The sequence below is a fragment of the Lissotriton helveticus genome, chromosome 2_1, assembly GCF_964261635.1.
Source record: "Lissotriton helveticus chromosome 2_1, aLisHel1.1, whole genome shotgun sequence".
Taxonomy (NCBI): domain Eukaryota; kingdom Metazoa; phylum Chordata; class Amphibia; order Caudata; family Salamandridae; genus Lissotriton; species Lissotriton helveticus.
The window spans coordinates 358,926,801-358,954,250 of NC_136059.1; the positions used below are offsets into that span (position 1 = coordinate 358,926,801).

The window sequence follows — 27,450 nt, forward strand, 5'->3', positions numbered from 1 at the left end:
CAACCATCTCAGCTTCCACGTCCCCACCCGTAGCCTCTGCTCAGCCAGCCTCGCCCTCGCCACAGCTCCTCGGATCCGAAAAACCACCGCCGGCGGCAGATCCTTCTGCTACCTTGCCGCCAAGACCTGGAACGCTCTCCCTACCAGCCTACAACAGACTCAGGACCTGCTGGGTTTCAGAAGACTCCTCAAGACCTGGCTCTTCGATCAGTAGCGAATAGAGCAGAGGTCTTCAAACTTTTGTAGGTTGAGCCCCCCCCAGCTGAATTGTTTTAGATGCTAGGCCCCCCCATCTTCTGACGAAAATTTCTGCAATCTGGTACACTACATAATCGCCACACGAATATCACGGGCCATATCCGGCAAATAATGTTCAACACTAGAAGAGTGTTTAGTAAACTGCAGGTTTGTGAGTGGGTGTGGCGAAATTACAACGGCTTATTACACAGCTCAAAACACAATTTTCCAAGATAAAATGTGTGCAAATTGTTTTTACTAGGATGCTTTGGTTTACACATGACAGATTAATAATAACACCACCAAAATAATTGTGACGGGTGTGCCGTTTTTTAGCCACATAGACGGTCAATCTGTGGATGGATTTTTGATACTGCCATCCTCAGGTTGGGGTCCACATCCAGTCTTGAACGACACTCAGTCTTTAGTACCGCAAGTGATGAGAACACACTCTCACACAAATAGGACAAACTGAAAGGCAAGAGAGTAGGACGGGTATGCCCAGACGTGGGTCCTGTGCTCTCCATGCCACTGGAGTCAAACTATCCTGGCTGATGAGGGGTGAAACCCCAAAACCAGTCCTAGGATGCTTATTTCCAGTCCAGGGAGGACCTGGCCTGGCAGTTTGGGCTGGACTGTTCCCATTGGCACAGGGTCAAGACTGACTTGTGGGTTCAAACTAAAATGGCTTGGGGAGCAATAAAACAATTGATTTAGGCCCAAATCTCTGTGCTGGGATGAATGTATGACATTGTTCTGCATTCTGTCCATCAATTGTTCTTTTTGCATTTGTCACCCCGAGTGGGACAGGTATGCCCAGATGTGGGTCCCGTGCTCTCCATGCCACTGGAGTTAAGCTATCCTGGATGATGAGGGGTGAAACCCCGAAACAGGTCCTAGGATGCTAGTTTCCGGTCCAGGGAGGACCTGGTTTGGCAGTTCAGGCTGGACTGTTCCCATGGGGCACAGGGTCAAGACTGATTTGCATATGGTTGGGTTCAAACTGGAACGGCATGGGGAGCAAAAAACGATGGATTTAGGCCCAGATCTCTGTACTTGGATGACTGTATGACATTGTTCTGCATTCTGTCCATTAATTGTTCTTTTTGTATTTGACGCATGGTTAGAAGCGCATGTCAAGTTGTTTGCCTTCTTGCATCTTCCTCATTTAATTTTGGTGTCTGACGGCACTTTTCAACCCCCTTTCGAATATTGAATTCAAGTGTAGCTTAACAGTAGACCATCTGTTGTTGAAAAAACTTTACACATTGTATTGTTGTTCAACCAACTTCTTTATCCTACATCAACAAAACCATTAACAAGTGGTATCTTGATTTAGGATGCTGAGTGTTTTGGCGTAGGATGTTCAGTGGTGTCAATGTTGATGGTACATTAGCAAGGTGAGGGAAGTAAAGGTATTAAAGATGTAAAAAAAACACAAAATCAGACTGCCCACCATTGGAGCGAAGTACCAATCTGAAATATAGAGATGCAACTGCATGGATCGGAAAATGCTACTTGGTTGTAACAAGTGGTCGACCTTGTACTCTTGTAGATTCACATGCTTCATTGCTTCGCATCCTCCTACTATCAGGGTTGGGCTTGAAATGTTACAAGTTGTTTTTCTTTGAATGGTTTCAATTTAAAGGTGACTCATGATACCTCCAATTAAATCCACAACGCACGCGGACACCGACTCCACTTAAGATTATGTTTTCACCTTCCCCTCCCTTAAGCGTAAGAATGTGTAGAGATACAAAGCCTTACAATATCTGTGTACTGGGAAAGAAACAGTAAATTACTAAAATAAGTGAAAAGATAGAGTCAATGACAAAAGGTTTGCTGTCTGCTCAAATCCAGGGAAGTGGCTAGTGCGAATGTGGGTACAGTGCATGTGAATCTACAGCAAACGACCTGCAATGTGATCATAAAAGGTAACGTATGCTGTGTGCAATATGTGCTGCTGTAGATCACATGCTATAGACAGACTGAAAAGCAGTACCCAAATAAAGCGGTGTCTCATTGCTAGCATAGCACAACGCATGTTCACCTCAAGGGTAACCTAGCTCTGAACAATATGTTTTTATTATCCAATTTAGTGGTACTCCTTTTATCAAACTCATAAGAATGAAAGTGAGGGAACCAACGGGGATGTTAACCTGTGAGCATGAGGTCAAACACAGGTCTCTGTAGTGGATGCATTAGTCCCCTGAATCACCAGAATGTCTACGAAGTGCATTACCGTTACCAGTGTAGTGTGTGCTGCATATGTGGAAAGACATCCAAGCAGCAGCCTTACATATATATGCTAGTATCAGGCCAATGACAAGTGCCACTGACACCTAATGCACGTTTCACACCACATAAGCAATCAGTGGTAGTTGGAGAAAAGCGGAGGCAAATATCCCTGACTAACTTATCCATGTGGCACTGCCCAAGGGTCTGGGCGTGGGTACTGGAAAGCAAAGTTTAGTCATTTTGCATTTGTGTAGGGGGCAAATGTATCTACTGTTGAGGTCCACAAAAGTGGGAGTGTTGGTTAAGAACTTGGGAGTCTATCTCTTATGCATGGGATTCCTGGAGTCATGATCATAGACACAGTAACACTTTTGCCACACTATGCATTAGAAGAGGAAGGCGTTTTTTGTCAAAAACACTTAAACAGGAAGGAATGGCAAATTGATATCAAGCAAGATAAAAGAGAAGGTGTTACAACATAACAGACTGCGGCACAGGGCAGGATTCAAAATAGTAAATAGTTTCAGACATTGACTTGCTCTCCAATCAGCTAAATAAAGGGAGAGGTTGAGTCATCACACAGCGTCTGCAGAACTCCCTTAAAACGAAAACCACAGAGTCATCTTACAAGGAGACGTAACATCTAATTACTGTTGAAAGTTTGGTTTACTCCTACTCCTATACGAGGTTTGTATTTTAACACGTTACACATGAATTTCTGTGATGAAACAGGCATGCAGGATGAAACAGGCATGCATTTATACAAACATATACATTAGTCATTTTTATTTTTAGGCGCATTGTTAAAAATATAGCAGATGTCATCGAAAACCACGCTGAGCTAGACGAGATATTCTGACAGGTGTTAAAATAAAGGTAGCTGCTACACAATTCTATTTGAAAATTGTAATCAGACTAATTATAAGGAAGCTTACCTTGTGTTCTCTATTTGTTACAGCTTCCAAAGTCGTAGTCAGTGAGCTGTACTGCATGAGCTACAGTCAGAAGCACATCAGAATCGGATACACTGCCAGTACATGTTTCTTTTCCTCAATACCCATTCACCCCCTAGTTTGTCCTCTAGTTCATTTGTGTATTCTAAGTGAACTGCAGGCGATTAGGGTAGGAGAGTAGGGGCATTTGCATTTTGCCATGTTACTCCTGCGAGGGCGAATCAGGTGAGAACCGTGAAACCTGGTGTCATGTGGAGAAGAGATGTGCAAAGTTCCTGTCCACACTCAGGAGGTGCTCCACTAACAGGTGTACTTGATGATGTCACAACCAATCCAACACTGCTTGGCCCATCTTGGACAATCATGGTGAAAGTGTGCCCATCTGTTTTGTATGTAATACATAGTTGTACAATTGTCTGTTTGAATCATGATCACTTTGTTGTGGAGTCTTAACTACATCACCATGAGCTTCAGCACACTGATGTGGAGGAGATGCTGTTGTGGGGGATACTGACTCTCAATAGTGAGGCTGTCCATGTGATCTCTCCAACATGTGAGGGAAGAGTTTGTGTTGCTCACCTGTGGCTGTGTGCCAAGAAAGAAGTTGTTTTTGTTCAACCATTGTAGTTTGTGATGAACACTGGGCTCCATCAACACTAAATCCTCCCAGTAGCCAGTCACTTGTGACCGTTGCTTGGCAAAATATTTCTGTGGAAGACACATGTGCAACCTTGCGTTCAAGATTACCGCTACATATTAAAGCATAGTCCTTAATAACTTCATTATCATTCTCAATGTCAAGAGGACACAAAAACTGGTAAAGACTCCTCTGTATGTATGAGTGACGCATTCTGCTTCACTTGTCCCTGTTACTAGCCAGTCACCCAGGTATGGAATCACCGAAATCTGGCTACACCACAAATGCCCTACCACTACAGCACTTGGTAACCTTGTTGGACTGTTGTGACCCTAAAAGATAGGCCTTTGAATTGAAAATGTGTTTCAATTACCACAAACTCCTGGTACTGGTGACAAGAATGGCATATGGATGATGTGGAAGTAGGCATTCTTAAGATATGGTTCTGCCATATAGGACTCTTTTGTCAGAAGAAGAAGAATGCCCTGCACATTGTCATTTAAAGTGGTTGGATGTGATGAAGTGGTTAAGCACTCAAAGATCCATAATTCTGGGCAGGTTTTGTCTATTTTGGAAATCAGAAATTACAAGGAGTACACCCTTGCCCACGCCGGTGCTCAGGCACTATACAGCGCCCTTGAGAATGAGTTTGTATCTCTTAACAAGTCTGTGGTGATCCTTGCTGATGTCGGTCGTAGCAGCAGGACGGGGGGCTTTCAAGAGATTATGTGAAATGTCAAACAATAAACGAGGGAGGTGGTGGAAAAAACTCTAATCCTAGGTTACAGATTCTCAGTAGGGGAGATACGACCTCAACGTTTCCCGGGGGATGGCCAGGCGGAACAAAGAACTTGGCAATTGTTCTTGGGCTAAGCCCACAATAGACATTGATTTTATCTGAAATACTGTCCAAGGAGGAGCAAAAAGGAGGCTGCAACATTGAATTGTCGCAGACCCGGACGCTAAGGAAAAAAATGACACCTACGGAACTCTGAAAAGGAATACAGGAGTTAAGAAGAGCGGTTTCGCGCCTGGAATGCGAGCAGCAATGCACCAGTGCCGGCATAACACTCGACTGGCCCAAAAACTGGAAGAGAGAAGGAGCAGTGGGCGCCGGACAGCAGCTTTGAGCGTGGTCATTTGAATAAGGGCTAAGTGGCACTGTCAAAAATCTGGGCCACATGATCGGGCAGAGTGGCATGAAACGGAGTGGAAGCGATTGGGCTACAGCGGTGGTTGTGACTACTGAGAATAGGCACTGAAACAAGAGCAGGCTGTGACAATTTTCTTTTTGGTTGTAACCAGGACCTTTGATGATGGAGGCCGGAGGGGCAGATTGCCAAGTCAGTGGCCCCGGTTCACACAGTGCAGGAGCATAGGGTGAGCAATATAAGCAAGGGAAGCTTCAAGCACCAGACGTCAAAAGGAGAAATGAGACATTGGGTTAATATGAACCATAAGACTCCTCCCCTCTAAATTACTACATTACAGATTGAAGTCACTCCAAAGTGGGTTGAGGAGGAGTGAAGCATGGATTCTACAAAGGAGCATAGTTAAAAATATGCCACTGCTCAGCTGACAGTAGTTTGTGACATAACCAAAACACACCCAGAGCACAAATACGACAACAGAGGAGTGGGGAAATCACAGGACAGTGCACTTAACTAATCAAATGGTGTGCACGCCCCTTGAACTGGAAGAGTAGCAACAGAGTGACCATTAATACATTGAATTGAATGCACCCTAATCCAACAGGGCACAAAAAGAGCAAATTGACAACTTTAAGATTTGCAATTGACATGTGTAGGAGAGTATTCTAAGTGGAAGTCCCCAGCTTGCATTGCAGAAGCAACAGACTTCAAGATGGGTCGGATGAAGAACACAAAAGAAAGGACAATCCAACCCATGAGGGGGGCTGAGAATCAGAAACACTATTAGAAAAATGGTTCATTACAGGGACAGGGTCATACTTTTGCAACAGGCAAGTACAAATAGCCCACTTAAGATAGACATAAGAGCTGTGTATAGGCAGGACAGCAGCACAGAATGCCAGCCAAAAGAGAATTAAGAAACCAAATGGCAAATACCTGCTGCTGTTCCTGCATGACTGAAAATAATCAGTGGGTATAAAGCTCTATTTTTTACAACTGTGGGATGAAGTATGTAACAGTATATGAATGTAATTTGATTGATAGAGTATTGGCACTATAAGAGAATGGGGTTTGGGAGCACACTGCCCACAGTCCCAGCACAGTTCGCCCCTTTGCATCCTGGTAAATGCAGTAAACAGTTCAAACTTACTTCGAAATTAGCTGGAGTTCTACACCAAAGTTGGTGCAGACATTACTGTATATCTCAAGACACGTGTTTCTGCATTGAGCCCTTCATCAATAGAGAGCAGCAGTATATAATCTCTACAGCAACCTTCCGGGACAGATGGAAACACGCAGACGTCATACCCCTCCTAAACAAAGCCTCCGCTTACCCTAACAAGAAAGCCATCGAACAGCAGCTCACCAAATTCCCGGAAAAAAACACCCACTGGATGCCTCTCAATGAGGATTCCGTGCCAACCACAGCACTGAGACTGTGCTGACTGTCGCTGCAGACAACATCAACACTCCCCGACCGTGGAGAACAGTGGCCCTGATCCGCCTCGACCTCTCTACAGCGTTTGACACAGTCTCCGACAATACCGTCATCAACAGACTCTACAACACAGGCCCTCAAGGCCCTCAAGTGGATGACCTCCTTCCTTACAGGATGCACACAGAGCATCCAACAGCCTCCCTTCACCTCCGCACCCAAAGACATTATATGCAGCGTACCACAAGGATCATCCCTAGCCCCACCCTGTTCAACATCTACATGACCCATCACACAAACGTCATCAGATCCTATGGATTCAAAATATTCTCCTAAGCAGACAACATCAACTGATCTTCTCGCTCACCGAGGACCCAGCTAACACCAAAACCAACTTCTGCAATTCCATGAACAACATAGCCAAATGGATGAGAGAGAACTGCCTCTAACTCAACTCCAATAAAACTGAAAAACTGATCTTCAGGAAGAACACTTCAGCATGGGACCACAGCTGGTGGCCTGCAGAACTCAGCCACACACTCACACCAACCGACCAAGCACGCAACCTTGACATCATCCTCGACAGCCAACTGACTACAAAATAACAAGTTAATGCAGTCGCCTCCTCTTGCTTGCACACAATTTGCATACTTCGCAGATTCTTCAGATGGATCCCAACCACACGAGAAAGACCACCACTCACGCCCTCGTCATCAGCCGCCCCACTACGGCACCGCCAGCTACGCCTGCATCTCCATCCTGCTCCTTAGGGGACTCCAGACCACACCCTGGACCTCCCCAAACAAACCAACATCCCCGCTAGTTAAGAGACCTCCACTCCATCTAGAAATGTTGCCAGTTAAAGCTCTTCATGCACGCCTAAAAAGCACTCACGGCCTAGGACATGCCAAACTCAGCCATCGACTGAACTTCCACCAACCCGCTAGACTTATATGCTCCTCTTTACTCACCCTCGCACTCACCCCGCATCCACTGCAGCGTCAGCCACTCCTTCTCTATGTTGCAGCCAAGAACTGCAACAATCTCCCCCTCCAGCTCCGTACAGCCCACTCGCTGGTAGACTTCAAAAAGAGACTCAAGAACTGGCACTTCAACGGAGACACAGAGCCCAGATACATAACATAGTCGCGCTATATAAATGTAGATTGATTGACTGTTAGTTGTTAAATACCATGAACATGCTTGCTACTTATTAGCTGATTACTGGGAATGTGCATGGCATGAGGTCTATCTTGAAACAATATATAATACCGTGCAGACTACAGCATAAAGGCATACAGTCTTCCGACAGGAGACCTACCTCCCGAGGCAGGAGATACCAAAGGGACCAAACAAATTAAGAGGTCAATTCAAATCAAGGGACTACTCCTCATATGCAAATGGTGCACTGGTAAGGAGAAGAAATGGCACCTTCAGTATGGCACTTGATAACTGCATTGACAAAGAGGGTAAATGTGCTAGTTAGAGGCCACTTGGATGGGTAGGAAATTACACTAGGACACACTTATGCACCTAATTCTGAACAGAAAGATTTCTTAATTGAGTAATCATTTAAATTAGGAGAGTGGCAACAAGTTGTATTTATGTTATGTGGAAACTTTAAATATGTGTTGAACAAGTTGATGGGGCATTTACAGCCACCTCTCGGGAGAAAACTATCGATGAGGGCATGTCGAGAAGTCCTAGAACGGATAGAACACTAGGAGTTAACAGGCACCTGGAGAAGGCTATATCGTAGACTGAACAATATTCCTTCTATTTGCCAGTTCGCAATCTACATATAAGGTTAGAGAAAATAGTACATTATGCTTTTCTAGCTTACAGAAATAAGTCAAGCAGGTGGAAAATGTATTCAAAGTGGTCCTAGACCATAAGCCGCAAATGCCTATTAAAGGCGGCACGAGTCCCACAGCAAAAATATCATGAAGGTTACAAGTCAATGGCTAGAAGACGAAGCATTTTGCGGAAAGCAACGAGAAATTATATACAGCAGTTTCCAAGAGAATTAAAAATACAGCATTTAGCAGGAAGGCTGAATGGGAAGCATTTAAAAGTTGTCATTCGGGCCACTGTAGAGAGTTAACAGCTGGTATCAGGAAAACGTTAGTGCAAATTGATCAAATTAGACAAGACCCAAACATCTACAATTAAACACAGATGATGGTGCTGACAGATGTGAACAACTGCTATGAGAAAAAGAAAAATCGCTACCAGGGTGGAAAAGCGCAGATGCTTTGATCACAAAGAATACTAGTAACGATCACATACAGAAGGGGACACATCAAGCTGGCTTACTGGACTAGCTTACCAAAGCAGAGTCAAGCGGGCATTTTAACATCAGAACTGAAAAACAATGCAGGTGGCGTGATGCATATGACAAAAGATATTAACAGGGATTCTTAAGTACAACACACTTTAAGGGAATCAGGAACATGCCAGATGGTACATGCCTGGAGACCCATTTAGGACCTCTGAATCTTATGAAACTGACTAGAACAATAGAAGGCACCTGACCTCCCCATCAATGAACAAAAGATTAAAGGAGGCCATAGAAGAAACTGCTACCAGTTAAAGGCCAGTTTTAGATGGGTTACCCATCGAGTTTTATTTGGTGTTTATAGACATATTGGTGCCTTACCTCATGCAAGTGCAAAGAGAGGCAATTAACAGTGAACGTCTCCCCCCTTGGCTTCCCTAAACAGGGACAGCATTCATCAAACAGGGCGTCCTATAGGTCACTGTCAATGTTAAATGAAGATTATAAAATTCTTACCAAATTGATATCTAAGAGACTCCATCTGATAATGTCCTCACTGATACATGAAGACCTGAATGGGTTTGTGTAGGCAAGAATACGATATTAAAGTAGGTTAAGGAGAATAATGGACGAAACACCTCCGGAACTATCATAACCTATGGTTCTCTCGATTGATATCAGAAAAGCCTTCAACGCATTAGAATGGCAATTTTCGAATGGCAACATTGGAACATTTGGGTTTGACAACCAGGTAACACAATGTGTGAAACTCCTGCATGTGAACCCTACAGCGAGAATAAAACCCAGAGATCTAGATCAAGGGCGTTCAAAACATGCAGAGATACAACCAGTGAAAAGGAGACAAACAGAACTGGAAACGGGAATTGACATTCGGGATCGTTTACACTTCTAATTGTTACATGTATATGATACTAGCAGCCCGTCCCGACGTTGTCCGGGAGCAAAAGGCTGCTTCTGGGCCCCCGCCCGCCCTGACGTTAAGGCTGCTTAAGCTTTTCTGTTGCCAAGCTCACGTAATCTCCCCCACAGTTCCCAGCGCCTTGAAACCTTTGAGGGGTAAGATGTAAGCACTTTACAAATACCAATTTGTATTATTATTATTCATTGCACAAAGGACGCTGTTCTCCTGTCCTGGATTTTTTACAACCTAATCAACTCTGGGAGGAGTCATCCCGGTTCACGTGACGTCGAGCAATCAAAGTGAACAAACTCACTCAGGCCTGGCACGGAGATGTCTGGCTGCCAGTTGCTGTTGTGAAAAAAAAGAGTCTCGCATGCCTTAGCTAATCTGTGATCCTCTGCACAAAGCCCCTTCTTTCGGGAATTTACCTTTCACAGGGAAATCCCCGCGCGCGGTCATCACTCCACAGCGGTGCGCCTCCATATGGAAAAAGCGTCTTTCATGACGTCTGAGACAATGCCTTTTTCTCGGGGGAACACCCGTTGCTCTGGGAAATGCCCTGTCTAATTAACCCTCCCATTCAGGGGCCGTCTGAGGAACAGAGAGGGGTCTCTTTGCTCAGGTCTGCACCCTGATGCCACCTGCATGGCTCAGGGTTGACCTCAGCTGTAAATGCCGGTAAATGACACGCTTGTGTTCAAAGTTCGCAATCCTAAAAAAACGTTCTGTAAATAAATGCCTGTTATTGACACACCCACCGAGCACAGATTAACTCGCACTCGTGCACGCCTGCCTTCATGAGCCTTTTTAAGGTGCATACAAGGACCCTGGAACAGGCTACCCAAGGGAAAAAGGAATTCTTTAAACTGTTCTGTAGCCACTATTGTTGAAGTAAGAAAGAGACCGCGAGAGTGTACGCCGCTTCTCCGATGTCAGCACGCATATCGCGGTCGGCGCTTCTTCCAAGGGACTACTTTTATTTTATATAAAAAATTTTAAATAACGTATATTTGTTTTTTTAATATAGCCTATGTCCATCTGCTTGCCCTGACGTTTTCAAAGATGTATTGGGTGTTTGGATTGGTGGTGTAGTTTTCGAGTTTACCTGGCTCAAAGGACACACTTCTCTACCAAGGAGGAATGAACCGCCCCCAGACGGAGTCACCAGTCAAGAACAAGGAAGGCACTCAGAGGAGACACAGCCCCCCACCGGGAGGCGAGTACCGAAGACCAACCCAAGGGTCCTCGCAGAATAGGGGAGGAAGGGCGGGCCGTGAAGGAATCTACGGCTAGAATCGTCTCTACCAGATACATTGCTACCGAAGGTAAGTAACTCGTACATCTGATAGAGACTACTAGCCGCAGATTCCTTCACGTAGAATAGATACCCTAACAATACCCCCTGGGAAGGAGGGTCTGCGAAAGGACCCCACCAGCCAACACAGAACAGAGGGCTACCTAGGGGACCAGATCTGTGGACCAGGAAGAACCTCATCCCCGCCAGGCAAGGGGAACCCCCACAAGAAGAACCCCCCGACCCCAAGGGGATGTAGGAGAGAAAAGAAGGCTGAAGAGGCTCGTACACTCACAGCAGAGGGACCAAAGACAAGGGCAGAGAGGCCGAACCATCCCACTCCTCCACAAGGCAACATAACATCCACCCAAGACAGGAAAAGCGGAAGAAGAAGCCCAGAGGGCCCAAGGAAACGAGAGAAAAGAAGGCGAACCCACTCCAGATGGATGGCAGCCTGCCAGCCAGAACAGTGCCGGCAGTCAAGCCGCCAGAAGCAAGAAGAAGAGGAAGAACAGCCCGAGGCCCCAGGAAGGCCGTTGTAGGCGGCGCCTGGTAAGGGAGAACATAAGAGCGTCCCAGACCTCAGGACAGAAGCAGGGAAAGAAGGAAATGTCCGGGCACACCATTACAAGTGGCCGCGTACACTATCTCCAGGAGCCAAAGCAACCTACACAAATGGAGAACAGGCACCCGAAGGTGACCAGAACCCTCCAGCAGAGCGCAAGCCATATGACCCAGGGTACGATGAGCCCCAACATGGGAACCCTCTTTGGAAGAACTTCCTCAGCAGAGGAACAACAAAAGAGCCATGGGGAAAAAAACACCCCTGGGAAAGGCTTGACAAGCAGCCAAAACAAGCAGAAGGCCTAATCTCAGGCCCAAATCTGCGCAACAATTCCAACACACACATAATCAACAAAGGGGCCGTTCAGCAGCCAACAATGCCAAAGTCCTAACCAGGACCAAATGGCCAGAAAACGCACTCCACAGGAGAACAACCGGCCTAAGAAGGCCCAGAATCAACCCGACTCAGGAATCACCGAGGAGGGGACGGAGGACGATAAGGCAGAGGAGGAGGAGGAGGAGGAGGATGGAGCCCTGCCAAGAGCCTCTGGATGGCAGAATCAGCCGGGGCATGGAACAACAGACTGCCATCAAACGGAAGGTCAATGAGTCGCTCCCGAATACTCCACCCCGAAGCCAAGCATGGCGATGGAGAGCGGCCGAGGAAGCCATGGCCCGGCCCAACACCTCTGAGATGTCCAGGGCGGAGCAGAGAATAAACGCCACCAGCTCCCGGCCATTCAAAGCATGGTGCCTCAAGTCCATTTGACCACCCTCTGGGGATGTCCCGGATCCCAGAGATTCAGCCGAGTCCCACAAACAAGAGGAGGCCCGAGCCAGCCAGCACACACAAGGTGTTCAGAGCCCGCAGAGCAGCTCTGGTCTAGGCAAACATATTGCACCCCCAAGAGTCCAGCCAGCGAGCCTCTCGGGACGGCAGAGCCAACAGTGGTGGCAGGGAGGGTAAAGCAGTCCGCAAAAGAGGACTGGAGGCCGAGGGATGGAGGGAAAGGCATGCCGGGTCACGCTGCGCCGGGAGATGCCAGTGCAGAAGATGCTGAGGCACCGGGTCCCCTGAGGCAGGACGCATCCAAGCCCCTGTCAAGAAAAAAAAGAGAGAACCTTCAAAGGGGAGCAGAAACTCCCTCCCACCCGAGCCCTGGTGGAGGACCTCCAACAGATGGTCCGCCGGAAAATGAGCCACCAGGTCACCCATACGCAGGATGCCCACAGCCATGGACACCGCGTGAGCGAAGGCCGCACCTGCCTCCGTAGGGGCCCCCGCAGCGGGGACAGCAGCTCCTCCATGGGCGACGGTTCCAAACTAAGGCGGCCATCCCTGAGGTCAAACGGGGCGGGCAAGGGCCAGACCTGGAAGTTAGAAGGAGCCGACGAATGAGATACCTGCCGCTCTTTCGACGAACACCTCTGCCTCAGGAAGAGCAGAGAGTCGCCCTTCGACGCCGGTAAAAAAGAGACCACACGGCGAACCGTCTCCAGGGATGATAACACCAATATACAGGCTGCCTTCGGAGAAGAAGGAGCGTCCGAAGACGAATCCGCGGCACAACACCTGCGCGGAGCCGTAGTGTCCGCTGCCTGAGGCGTCGCCGGACAACGTTCCTCCGAGCCGCCCCGCACCGGGGCACGGAGTGGAGACCAGAGTGGGGCTGGACCTCCGCTGTGGTAGCCATCCGCGTGGGGGAACGAGATGCCCCTGGGGAGTGACACAAAGCCCTCCGCCATCCGCAGCTCAGAATGAGGCGTAGATCGCTCTGCAACCCATGAGGCGGTGCCAGGGATGATTCCACCTCCAACTCGCCCCCTGTCGAGGCGGCCATCTGCGGGGAAGGACGAGAGGGGCCCGGACAGGGACGAGGGGTCCTCACCCGGCCTCGTCCCGGAGCAGGGCGGGGAGGGTTCACTTTCCCCTGTGGCTCCGCACGGTCCAGCTGCTGCCGGCGCCGTAGCGGCGTCACCTCGGCCTTGGAGAGGACCACCCTGTCCAGGGACCGAGAGTGGCTTGGGGATGCGACCCGAGCCCCGGCGACCTCCCGCGACACCACAGGGACTCCCGCAGGAGTTTGCAGCGAGGCAGAGACACCGTGGCCCGAAGGTGGTGCACCAGAGGAGCCGCATCCCAACAGCACCACACCCTCCAGGCCTGCATCCGAACCAGCAGGGGCCGGAGCCGCCGGCGGCACCGCTGAGGGCCCTGCACATGGCGAGTGGTCCGCCGACGCCCCAGAAGGGAAAGGAGGGGGAGCTGCAAAGCCGCCGCGTATGTCTCCATCTGGACTCTCGACACGCCAACACTGAGAAACGGTGGATAGGATGACACGCCGGGCCGCATCACCCGCGGAGAGTCCACGCCCCCGGTAGGCCGGAACCCAGCCCCCGGGGACAAACTGCAACACTTACCCACCGGGGAGCAACGCTCACGCGACATCGGAGAAGGGCGAGGACGACGACCACGGCCGAACCTGAAGCTGTCCGCCGAAGCAGACTGAGGGGAGGACGTCGACCTGGAGAGACGGGCCGAGAGAAGATTCATGCGGCGCTCCTGCCGCGACTTCGGCTTCAACTGTAGACAGGTCTTGCAGTCGGTGGTGCCGGGATCCTCCCCCAGACACCACATACAAATGAGGTGCGGGGATTGCCGACATAAGACGCCCACAAAATGTACAAGTTTTGAAGCCCGAAGACATTCTCACACTGTTCCACCAATGAAATGGAGAAAAAAGGGCCCCAACAGGCCCTTAGCAAGAACCGGGTCCGCGTTACACGCGGAAAACGAAAAAACTGATGTAGGCGCGCCGGGGCAGGTCTTATGTGACCTCGCTGACATCACGTGCACGGACGACGCCTGGGCAGAGTCGCTTAATGTCGTCCCGCCCCCGGCGCACAGGGAGGATGCTGTGGCAAAAAAGTTTTCCGGATCCATTCTCACGCCTGGTAATCTGTGGCTAGTAGTCTCTATCAGATGCACAATTGAATACAATATAACTATTTCCAAATAATGTTCCCAACATCTAGAAGGCTACTTCTGAAATTCCCCCACATACCTAGAGATGCGCAAACAGTGTTGCTGTTGTTTTTTTTTTTTTGATCAAATTTATTTTTATTTTCAGTTAAACAAAACATTGCAGTTGTCGGACAAACATCATAGGTCGAGGCTCGCCAACTGCGCCCTGGCCGCCTTCAGCTTGCGCCAGATCCTCGGGCCCCAGTTCGACTATGCACCCTCTCCAACTCCAGCACCTGCGCAGTCAGCTCCTGCCGGCGTTCCCTCCGTTCCTTATTGTCCGCCGCCGAAATCGTTATAAGCTCCCCTCTAATGACCGCCTTGAGTGCCCCCCCATACTGCTGCCATGGCCACCTCCCCGTGTCATTCTGACCCAGGTAGTTCGAGATGCTTTGGGAAAGCTGCTGTGTTACCCCTTTGCGGGAAAGTAGATTCTCCCTGAGGCGCCAGGTACCCTTGTGTGGTTTCATGCGCGGGACCCGTAAGTGCATTACCACTGCATCGTGGTCTGACAAAGCCGCTGGGGCAACTTCCAAATCCTGTACCATGGGGACCAAGTCTGTGGAGCTTAGAAAGTGGGCTATTCGAGCGTATGTTCGGTGCACATGTGAATATAAGGTGTACCCCGGGGTTGTGTTGTGGACCTCTCTCCATGTATCTATGAAACCCCTACTGGCGAGCCAGCGCTTCCCTTCAGTAGAAAGGGCTCCAGAGTCGCCAAACCTCCGACCCGATCTATCCCTCCCATTGTCCATAATCAAATTTAGGTCCCCGCCTAACAGTGTGTGCCTCGAGCTTGTGGCCATGACCTCCATAGTGCCCCTGTAAGAAATGCCTCCTGTTTGGTGTTGGGAGCGTAGATGGACCCGATAGTGAGTGATAGGTTCCCGATATGAACAGTGTGTGCTAATAGCCTGCCCTTGATCTCCGCCACTTTGTCTCCCACTCGGCCCTTGAAGTGCCTAGCGAAGAGCATAGCCACTCCCGCTTTTTTCTCCGTAGTGGAGGAGTAGAGCTGGGTCGGGAACGCCCTAGACTTCATGCGATGCCAGTCCTTGGCCAGCAAGAGCGTCTCCTGGAGAAGGCACACCGCAGCCCCCGAGTTCTCTAAGTAGGAGAGCACTGCCCTTCTCTTGATGGGGTTATTGAGCCCTTTAAAGTTGAGGGTAAGAATCTGAATAGATTCGTCAGCCATGAGGAAGTAAACCCCACATCCCTCTATTCCACAGCCGTACACCGAAGCCGCCCCGCTCCTCTGGTCTCGTTGCCTGGGGATTGGGAACACACCGGTACTGCTGCTGTGCTAGGGCCTAAGACGAGAGCGCTCAGGAGGGCCCCAATGCCCAGGCCCGATCCACCCGATGGCCCCCACCGGGGGCCCGTTCAGCGCCCCCCGATCCCTCTCACTTGGCTCTTGAGCCCGCTTCACTGCTTGCCCTCCCCGGCGAGCCCCCCTCACCGCAGAGTGGGCTTGAATGTCCTGGGCCTCGCGGCCCCGCTTGTGAGGGCGCGGCCTCGTGTCACAGGGCCCCCGCAGCCCACCCCGGTCCGGCCAGCGCCGGGGGCTCGAGCACCTGCCCCCCGAGTCGTCGTGCTCCTCACCTCCTCAAGCGGCCATGTCCGCGCTTGTCTCTCACGGCGTCCGCCGCTTCCACACCATGCAGGCCCAAGCCGGGGCCTCGCGTAGCTCCCCACGCCGCCGGAACCAGTGCCCCACGCCGCCGCGGCCCGCTGCTGGGTAGGTGCCCCGCTCCGCTCCGCTCGTCCCTCTCTCCGCTGGCAGGGGAGACAAGTCGCCATGTCTGTGTGGCGTCACAGCTACCACGATGGGCCCCTCCGGCGACGATGCTCCGTGGGCCGGGCCGCCTCCGGCGCGCCTCCGTCCGGAAATGGACGCCGCGGTCGCCCCGCTGGTTGTGCTCCTTCACCCGGTCCCTGCTGCGACCGCCGGGTCCCCGGTCTGTGTCCCGCTTGCCGCAGGCAGTCAGGAAGAGGCTCTGAAGGCGAGGGGATATGCTTTACAGCACGGCCAGGGGACTTAGGACGAGGAGCCTCAGTAATCCACGTCCTCTCAGGCCGCCATCTTGGCCACGCCCCCGTTGCTGTTGTTTTGCACATGGTGAGGAACGGAACAGTCCCCTCTGTCAAGGATCATGCAGATGTCATATGTGGCGGTGATGAGTGCTGTTTCTGTACTGTGGTTGGGCCAGAAAATGGACTGTGTGGCATTGAAGAGCTGATGGTGGCTGAGGTTGATTAGTTTCTCCTAGACCTTTCCTGGGTATGGTAGGAAGGAGATGGGTCTGTATTTGGAAGACATGGCTGGTTTACCTGATGGTTTTTTAAGCAGGGGTATGACAGTGGTACGTTTCAAGGTATCCGGGCATTTGACTGAGTTGATGTAGGCATTGAGGATGGGTGTTAGTACTTTACTGATCGGTAGGAGCCCTTTGGTGAAGGCGTGGTGGAGGAATGGGTCAGATGAGTCCTTGGAGGATGATCTTCATGGTAGCAACAATTTCAACAGTTGTGACAGAAGGCCACAAGGTCAGGATTCGTTGAGTTACAACAGTAACAGGGTGAAGTTGAGGGTCAAAATTGTTGTATAAGGAGGTGGTTTTGTTACAGATGAATTAGGAGAGTTTGTAGCAAAGGTCTTGTGATGGGTTGAAGTTGCTGGAAGCAGCAGGAGGTGCGGTGAATTCTTTGATGAAGGCGAAGTTTTCCTTTTTACTGTTAGTGTTGGCGTTGATGTGTTCTGCAGGAGCTGAGCGCTTGGCATTCCATATCTGCTAGTGTTATGGTCTTAGGGTTGATTCAAAGAAGTATTTATATTCTGTTTTGACTTGTTCTCCATTTGAACTCCAGCTGCTTGAAGTGACATTTTGTTAGCTTAAGGTCCTCAGTCTACCAGCTGGCCTGTGGTCGGGCACTTGCCTTTGGGTTGCGCTTGATGAGAGCCAATGTGTTTGTGCATGCAGTGGTGCAGCTGTTGAGGTTTATGTTCAGCAAGTTGCTGGTGTGCATTGTATTCAACATTGACAAGCACTGGGTCCTCCTCTCAACTTTGAAAAGAGGTTCTATAAAAAGATCATCCTTCTACTAGTCAAACGCAGTAAACATTGTGTTGGGCTGCAGCTCCCACTATACCTGTGTTGTATACAAACACTCTTACATGGCATGGCTGTAGAGAAGGGACCTTGCTGGCCTTTATCCTATAGGCATGCCAGCCATATTCCTGTTGTTCTATTTACCTCTAGACCTTAAAATGGAGGTCGTTGATCTGCAAGGAGCTCCCCATCTGAACCGGAATAGTGTGGTGGGGACAGTTGTTGGCGGGACTGGCATTGTGCCTGCTTTACATTTTTGAGTGTGCATTTTGAATGGATGGCCGCGCAAAATGAGGATGTCCGGAAACAATATGGCCGGTGGGGTCTGTCTAAAATCGCTGTCCTCCTGCGATGAGCTGGTGTCCCTGCTGGGCTTCTATGGATTAGATGGCTTCAAAGTTGACTTTGATACAAAAGGTTGATCAAATTCCTCTGTGCTCTAGAGACTGGACATCAATTTCGAGATTCCTGCATCATCAAATTTGCCTTTTGCCATTAAATGATCACAACCACGGTGGCCAAATGCCTAGTCTTTTAGCGAGGAGGCTCTTTAATCAATGCATGACATTCCTTTCATGGCTGTTCCTTGTCTTAGACCCAAAGTTCGCTTTAAAGCTGATTGCTGAGGAGATGGCTCATGGTCTATGTAGGAAGTGTGTCATTTCGATGTCGGGGTGTTGAGACCAGTGTTCTGTAATGGAGCCTAAAACCGGAGGTGTGGCTTTTGAAAAGGAGCAGGCTCATATGGGGGTGCAGGGGGTGCTGAAGATTCTGCGTCTCTTGAGCCAGCGACTTCAGGAGAGACAGGGATTTGATCCACTCATTTTTTGGCTTCTGGGCTACAGGAGGGGTCCTTCAAACTGTCATCAGACTCGAACGCTTTGATGTTCGTAACAAATGCCCCAGATGTGAGCTCAGTAGAGTGATAGTGCTGCATTATCATACAGTGTGCCCACCTTCTGTCTCAATGATGCCTAAGAGTCTTTGTGCTATGGAAAGTGTAGTACACGGAACAAGTGCTCTCGTCAGGGTCCCTCTATAGACACAGAATCATTGCTGGTCTGACAGGGGAAAATCTGTTTTGCAAGTACGCCAAAATGTAAAAGGAGTATTTTCCATGACCCCTCAAGTCACTTATCTTATCTGCAACACGCTTTTCAGCGTCAATGTTGAAAAGGTGTGCTCATTGCTGCTATGCAAGTCCTTGGTACAAAACGTTTTCCTCTATGTGCAGCTTCAACGAAGCACTCCAAATACATCCGAATTAGGCTGTGGAAAAAAAACTATTTGAGGTGGCGTCTGTGTTCTGTGAGTTGGGTGTTTCAAGAGTGTCATCAAAAGTCACCTCATATTCGAAACCACTCTTTAAAGAAAAAACGAATTATAACATTGCAAGTCCTACACTATATGGAAGGAGTATGTACAGCATGTGACCTATAGCAAAGCATGTTGCAAACTCACATATTCATATTTTAATTCTCATTTTAATTGTCATGGGGCTAGTGTTGGAGTTATAGACAAAATGGAAGTCTTTTGGAATTATACCTTAGAGTAAATATTGAAGAAAAAGTTTACAAAACATCAAGCAAGTCAACATTTTTCTCATTCAACAAATAGAAAACTAACTCACCATGTAAGGTCCTCTGTAATTTGACAGAACAGATTATAGGCCAAACCTATGGAGACTGACATCTTCCAGTCTCCGAGCTGGAGTGCAAACCAAGCTGCTTCTGGAATCAACCCACCAATGAGCAGCAAATCAAGAGCATATTCAACAGTCCACACGCTGGAAAGGTTCTGATCTCGAACCGCATTGGCAACAGTACAGTGCTGCAGGGGAACAACTCGTGGAAAATTTTCTAAACACAAGAATGAAACAAATTATAAAGTATAATAAGTTTATCACACTTAAAGTTAAAAAAATCTTGGACAATAAAATTAATAAATTAAAACAATCGTATAAGCAACCTAAATTAATATAAAGAAATTAACTATGCCTACATGTCAAGTCCTAAAAATGTACTTAATAACAATGATAAGATGAAGAAGAGTAAGAAGATGAACAAGAAGATGAAGAAAGAGGACTTTAAGTCTGGGACTTCTAAAACTTTCTAAAGTGAAAAGTATTAGGAAGAAGAAAAATCAAATGAATCTTTTTGAAAGAGGAGTAGAAAGAAAACAAGGATGTATTTCTTGTAAATCCCAGGTTTAATATAGGACCATTAGCATGCTGAATGTGTATAAGATCCCAATGAGTGTTCAACTTTTTCACCTCAGTTACTCTACCCAGGCATGCAACGCCATTTCTGCAGTGAGGCTAAGGAAGTGGGCCTGTGAAGAGGGCCCGGCCCAGCGGAACCGCCGGGGATCTGTTTGGCCAATGGACACTGTGAAGGGCCCCGTCTTGTAGCACATGGGGGAGGACTCCCCCCTGGTGTTTTTTCTCAGGGTGCAGTTCGGCACCAGGGGAACGGTAGTGAGGACTCCAGGACCTGCATCCTAGGGGTAGGCCAGGCCATACTCAGTGGGCTGACACCAGAGGCCTGACCTCGATACAGGAAGGTCTGGAGACACCCTGTAGATACTATTCACACACAACAGATGGGACTGACCTGACAACAGCAATCTGTTCATGAAGTGTGACGCAGCACTGGAGGCCCGGGCCAGAGGCTGGAGAATGACCCGGCCCTGATAAGACATGGTGGACACCTATGATTCTGCCTGTTCTTACCTGCTTGATACGTGAAACACTTTGACAAGGCATCAGGGTAAACATGGGGCACAGATTAACGTGCAGCAATGATCTGGTGAGCAAGGTCTATTGCTCACCATGGCCGCCACGAGACAGGTGGCAGTAGACACCTAAGAGGAGGAACGGAGGCCGGAGAACTAGCCGGCTGTGGCCTGTGGAGAGTAGAGACCAACGGAACTTAAGGACTGAGCTTAGGGAGGGACCTGACGAATGACTGCCCGAGGAGCCATAGTCGGTGGGTCAGCGATGGGCAAATCTAGGGTGAAAGATACTGGTTCACCCGTGAGGCAGCAAGGGGCGCCCACATCAGAGGGCCTACCACCTGGGAGCAGTGCAGAACAGGTGTACCTTGCTCTACAACAGACTGGACAGGAGTCCGCAACCATAGGGGACTCCAAAAACACACTACAAACACAGATAGACACTGTCTCAGGGGAGTTGGGCCTTCTTCAGGCAGGGCATAGCAAGCTTGCAGACAAGGTCAATGAGACAGAGGTGATAGTTGGGGAGCTCCCACCAACACAGCAGTCCCTGCAGCAACAAATGGCAGATCTCACTGAACAGGTGAAAATACTGGAGAGCAATGCAGAAGACGCCAAGGGCAGCAATCAGCGCAACAATGTGCTGATCGTGGGGCTGCCCGAGGGACTAGAGGGTAGTGACATGATGCACAAGTTACTTACCTTCGGTAACGATATATCTGTAAGAAACAGTAGTTAGTGTTAGATTCCTTACCTTAGAATATCCCCAGGCGTCAGGCTGGTTCCGGAAAGTTTTCGTCAGCAGTACCCCTGAGCGTCAGTAGGCGTCATCTGCGACGCTGCGCCCGTCGTCAGCGTCGTGATCGCCGGGATGACATCTTCGGAGTACTTAGATGCCGCCCTCGCGCGCTGACATCAGTTCTGTACATAGCTTTCCGGGCCAGGAACGCAGAGCCATGATAGAAACCGACACTGGTGCCATAAAACTAGGGCCCTGAAAGGGATGTCCTTATTTCTAGATATCGGTTGGCAGAACGGGGAGGATGGGTGGGCAGTAAGGAACTAACACTAACTACTGTTTCTTACAGATATAGTGTTACCCAAGGTAAGTAACTTGTGCATCTGAAAGAAACAGGTTAGTGTTAGATTCCTTACCTTAGAATAGGTACCCCAGCAATACCAACCCTGGAGGTGGGTCTGCGAACCAAGATCACACCAGAAAGTCCTGGAGAACGGAACGGCCGAAAAAGCCATCTCTCCAGACTTGGCCGTCCAGGCAGTAGTGCTTAGCAAACATGTGCAGCGAGGCCCACATAGCTGCCTGACAGATGTCCTGGAAGGGGAATCCCCGACCCAGTAGCCGCTGTGGCCCTAGTGGAATAGGCGCGTAGCCCCACAGGAAGCTCCTATTCCGCCAAGGAGTAGCAAACCTTGATGCACAAAACGACCCGCCGAGAGATGGTCCGCTTGTGCACCACCCGTCCCTTCTTAGCGCCCACGTAACCAACAAAGAGCTGGTCGTCCACCCGAACTGGCGAGTGCGGTCTAGATAGAAGGAGAGCGTACGTTTTGGGTCCAGACGGTGGAGCCTCTCTTCCTCTTTCGAGGAATGCGGAGGCGGAAAGAAGGTGGGCAAGGTGATGGACTGCCCGATATGAAAGGCTGTAACCACCTTGGGCAGGAAAAAAGGACAAGTCTTCAGAACAACCTTGTCTGGATGGACAGAGAGGAAAGGAGGTTTAGAAGATAGAGCCTAGAGCTCACTCACCCTCCTGGCAGAGGTGATGGCAACCAGGAATGCAGTTTTAAGAGTCAGAAGACGTAGAGGACAGTTATGAAGTGGCTAAAAGGGAGCACACATCAGATAAGTCAGTACAAGGTTCAAGTCCCACTGAGGCATCACGAAAGGAACAGGAGGAAACATGTGTTTGATGCCTTTCAAGAATCTATTTACAACAGGGGACTTAAAAAGAGAAGGCTGATCAGGAAGCCTCAAGAAGGCTGAAATGGCCGAGAGTTAGCCCTTGATAGTGCCCAGAGCAGAGCCCTGCTGGGCAAGAGAAAGGAGAAAGAGGAGATCCTCTGAAAGGGGGGCAGAGAGTGGATCTACAGCCTTTGCTGTGCACCATGCCACAAATTTGTTCCACCTGCAGGCATATACTGATTTTGTGGAGGGACGCCTGGCTGCCAGAATCACATCACAGACTTCAGGAGGCAAGTCAAATGGCCTCAACTGTCGCCGCTCAATCTCCACGCACGGAGGTGGAGACTGGACAGGTTCAGGTGGAGGCCCGTCCCCTGCTGCTGCGACAGAAGATCCTCCTGAAGAGGCAGACGAATCGGGGGATCGACTGACATGCTGAGTAGCTTGGGATACCAGTATCTTCGTGCCCAGTCCGAAGCCACAAGGATGACTTGGACCCGGTCTCGCTTGATCTTCTTCAGCACTCTGGGCAGAAGTGGTATAGGCGGAAACAGACCGCAACTCCACTCGCAACGAAAGGGGTCTCAGAGCGAGTGCCGCTTTGGAAATTCCAACACGCAGAACTGATGACATTGCGCGTTCTCTTCGGTGGCGAATAGATCTCACCAAAGCTCTCCCACTGCCGAAAGAGACCTTGCGCTACGTCCAAGTTCAGACGGCATTTGTGATCCATCATGCACCGGCGGCTGAGTTTGTCCGCCGTGGCATTCAGGGAACCTGCCAGGTGTTGAACCACCAGGGTGACGCCCTGGTGTTCCAGCCATGTCTAGAGGTGCAGAGCCTCCTGACAAAGGGTCCACGACCCCACCCCGCCTTGTTTGTTGCAGTACCACATGGCGGTGGTGTTGTCCGTGAACACCTGCACTACACTTCCCCGGACAGAGGGAAGGGATACCCTCAGTGCAAGACGGATCGACTGCAGCTCCAGAAGGTTAATATGGAGCCGGGACTCCGCCGGAGACCAGAGGCCTCTGATCTCCGTCTCTCCCAAGTGGCCCCCCTATCCCAGGAGGGACGCATCCGTCACTACTACGTGCTCCGGTTGGGGTAGGGAGAGGGATCTGCCGCTGACTCAATCGTGGTTCGTGAGCCACCATTGCAACTGACTCGCAGTGCCCTCTGAGATCAGAAAATGGTCCGACAGGTTGCCCTGCTGCTGTGCCCACTGAAACTTCAGGTCCCACTGCAGAGCCCGCATCCGCCACCTGGCGTGATGCACCAGAAGGATGCAGGAGGCCATTAGCCCCAGGAGCCGCAGCGCCAACCTGACCGAAACTCGGGACAAAAGCTGAAAGATCAGAATCAGAGCCTGAATATCCCGAACCCACTGTTCGGGGGGATAAACCCGAAACCGCGCCGAGTCTAGAACCGCTCCGATGAAAAGGCCTTCACCTACGACCCGGCTCCGTCATTCCAGCCTGTTTGCTAGGACACGGATGAAGGGGAGGACTGGGAGGGGTTGAAGACCCTCTGGCACAGCAATGCCAGTTTAGCCAGGACTGGCAGAGGAGCTAGGGGAGGCCAGTGGTTCAGACACTGGATTCATCTCTCCTCCCTCCGTGGCTACGAAGGAGGGTGCTACATATGGTGTGGTGTTGCGTAGGGCAGCCAAGGCCTTGGCTCTTGAACTCCCTGCTGCGGCCGTGAGGACTAACCTCCTCACTGAGGTGTTTCAGCCGCCAGTAAGCTCCTCGGAGCCTCTACTGCTGTTCAATGATGCTCTCACGGACGTTCTGATGGGCACCTGGTCCAAGCCCGCCACAGTGACCCCTGTGGATAGGAACCTGGCCCGGCGCCACCGCCCAGCTCCGGGCGACCCTAGCTTTCTGTCTGTGCACCCCACCCCCGAGAGCCTGGTGATCCAGGCTTCTACGTCTCAGACCGCATTCCCGACCGCTCCCCCGGATCGGGAATTCAAAAGGTTTGATCAGTTTGGGAAGAAACTGTTCTCCTCATTGAACAGTTTCAACACCCGGCGGAGCGTATGAACTCCGGTGTCACACGAGATGGCGCCTACGGAGGGGATGCCGAGCGTGGCCACGTTCTGGGCACCATGAAAGCCCAGGTAGATAAGGACAAATCAATAAGACTGCTAGCGGTGGCTGGCCTTATCCACGACAAGACTGCGGACTCGAATGAAGGGATCCACTGTGATAGGCAATCTGATGAATAAACTTCAGACAATACTTATGTCTGTGAATGAAGTATGTCTCACAGGACTTCACAGACAGCAGATGACTTGCTTTGAGTTTCAGACCACATGTTGATGAGGTGGAACCATGGGACGAGGGAGGTGCGTGGTGGATTGCCTGATGTATATGCCCGACTGGGAATCAATGACTCTACTATGTAACTGTGACCTCGACCAGGAACTGTTGTCATTGGACAGGACGATACAAGGACGGCACAACTGCGTGGATGCCGACCGTGCCTCAGGAAGGCAGTTGGCGGAAGCCAGGGAATGCTATTATGTTATTTTGGAGCGGCTACGATGTCATAACTATAAGGAAATTGCTACTTACCAGTATGCATCTGTTCTTGGCATGTAGAGCTGCAGAATATCATACTTTTGCATAGATCACCATCTGGTGTTGGGCTCGGTTGATTGCAGCTTGTTGTTGTCTTGGAAGAAGTCTTTGTAGTCACGAGATAGGTAACACTCCCTTGGACGATAGTGTGCATGGGCATCGACTCCATTCTCAGATTGGTTTCCGCCATGATGGGAAAAGATGGAGTTTAGTAGACACAGAAAAGATGTCCTTGTGAGTATCTAAGTAAGATAGCACTGAAACAGATAGAGGTTTCGGGGAGGCGTATGATATTCTGCATACTGGTAAGTAGCATTTTTTGTTCGAGGGATATGAGCTGCAGAATTCATACTTTTGGATAGACTGTATAGCAGTGCTCTCCCTTAGGGGTGGTCACCTGTATCTGTTGCAGTGGTTTGAAAAAGTGTTTTAAGGACAGCCTGGCCTACAGAAGCCTATTGTTTTGCCTGCACGTCTACACAATAGTGTTTGGTGAAGGTGTGTGGCGTAGACCATGTAACTGCTTTTCAAATGCCATCTAAGGGAATGTTCCCTAATGTAGCAGGGTTTCTGTTCTCCCACAGAACTGTGCACAGAGGATTGGAACCTCAGCGAATTAGGGTGACCCAAAACTCACCTTAGTACCCAACAAACCCCTTACCGAGCTAGCTACAGTGTCTCATTGGTCATAACCAACTCCCAATGTTTAGACAAACCAGAACATGAACTCACCAACCTCAGGTTACGTGGAACACATGAGCACTCTTTCGTTATACAATCATTACAAACCAGAACATGGAGTAAAGAAGAACTCGTGAGCATTTGAAATGTTTATTTACTAATGTCGTCTTCTCAGGCGCAGTATCTTAGATAATACAAGTAAACATATTATCAGCAACAAAGCTACAAGCATAGTTACTAGTCCATAGAAAGCGAATGGTGACAGCATGTTACCATGCTGTAAATCAATAAGGGTTAACAACACTTATTTCTCACCCTCCCTAACTCGCATATTATATTAATAGCTAAGAAGGTCTCTTTGGGTTGTATTAGGGCGGGCCCATACCTCAGTGTCCTAGAATGAAGGGATCACATCAGCATACACCAGCTCTCTCTGCATGCGAACAGCATCAAGTGTGTTATATGTGTCTCAAGCAAAGCAATATAAAAACCCGCCTCAAGCCCAAAGTTGGCAGAAGCTGCACTTATGTTATGTCTATGAAGGCGCGAAGATCAGACCTCATAACAATTCTGTATCGTGTTGTTCCTGACGCTTCAGCACTCTCTGTACAGACATAGTTTATTTAAGCAAAGCTGATATCAGAGTAATAACATATTATTCTCATGTAAACCACAACGAACTACTAGGTTGAAAGCTAAGTCAACAATTAAGTGTCGTGTGCAGAAGCACCAAAAGGTAAAATGGCGTTTAAACATTTTAATGAGCCTATGCTAACTTAACACATTATAAAGATATACAGTAGCTATATGACACCCCCCCATGATCCGAGGACGGATAAGATAAGATAAGGGCAACTTCATGAAAGCAGAGTTCAAGAACTGTAAAAAAATTTAATATTTTGCTCAAGGCAATAGGTCTGGGAAATTGATCAATGTACGAAAAATCGCAAAATATGCAAGCTGGAAGTCAAAAATCCGGAAAAAAATCATGGAAAAGTTTTTAGGACAAGACCGTATAAGCAAAATATGCAGCAACAGCCTCCAGCATGAAATCACCATCTTCATCAGAAAACAGTTCAGCCATCCAATTCAAAAGTGGAAAAGAACATACGTGTTCCCCAAGAATCGGAGCCTCTATTACCATCAGAGGACAACACGGTGGGTTCTCCAGAAAGCTCAGTTCCAAGAAATCCTGCGCTGCCGTGAATATATCCCAGGGACCCATTAGTCCATGCACCGCTGCTATTGCCATAATCCTCTCGTCAGAACAAACCAACTCGTGAGTAGTGATAGGACTCATCAGCTGATTAAAATCGACGCCAGGAGAAACCGGCCCGCAGAGACACAAATCAATGGCCCAATCAAAATCACAGCTCAGGCAGTGAAACACAGGCTGGACACAGGTGAAGTAGGAAAATCGAAACGATAATCCATATGCCGTGCTTAAAATCGCAAGCGGCAGTGTGCCAAAATATTCAAGCATTCGGTTGCGAAACAGCGGCAGCAGAGGCTGGGCCGCTTCTTCCACATGTGGGGCATCCATATTTAAGGAAGCAGAGAACAACTAGGACGCCTGCCGCTAGTGCCAGTAAAACCGGGAATCCACCAAACAGACTCGAGAAAATGGAATGAAAGAAACTAGGGATTACTCCAAATATTTTTTCAAATGAAGTCACAAGG

General features: G+C 49.3%; 1 protein-coding gene across 4 annotated transcripts in view; it reads right to left on the reverse strand.

Annotated features, from left to right (window-relative positions):
• Nucleotides 1-27,450, reverse strand: part of CPLANE1 (ciliogenesis and planar polarity effector complex subunit 1) — a 2,766,109-nt gene that overhangs the window by 1,959,745 nt on the left and 778,914 nt on the right. For all 4 annotated transcript variants that reach the window (XM_078674971.1, XM_078674972.1, XM_078674970.1 and 1 more), the window contains exon 17: nt 19,475-19,703. In XM_078674971.1, coding sequence (XP_078531097.1) covers nt 19,475-19,703 — 229 coding nt within the window. The remainder of the gene's footprint in view (nt 1-19,474; nt 19,704-27,450) is intronic.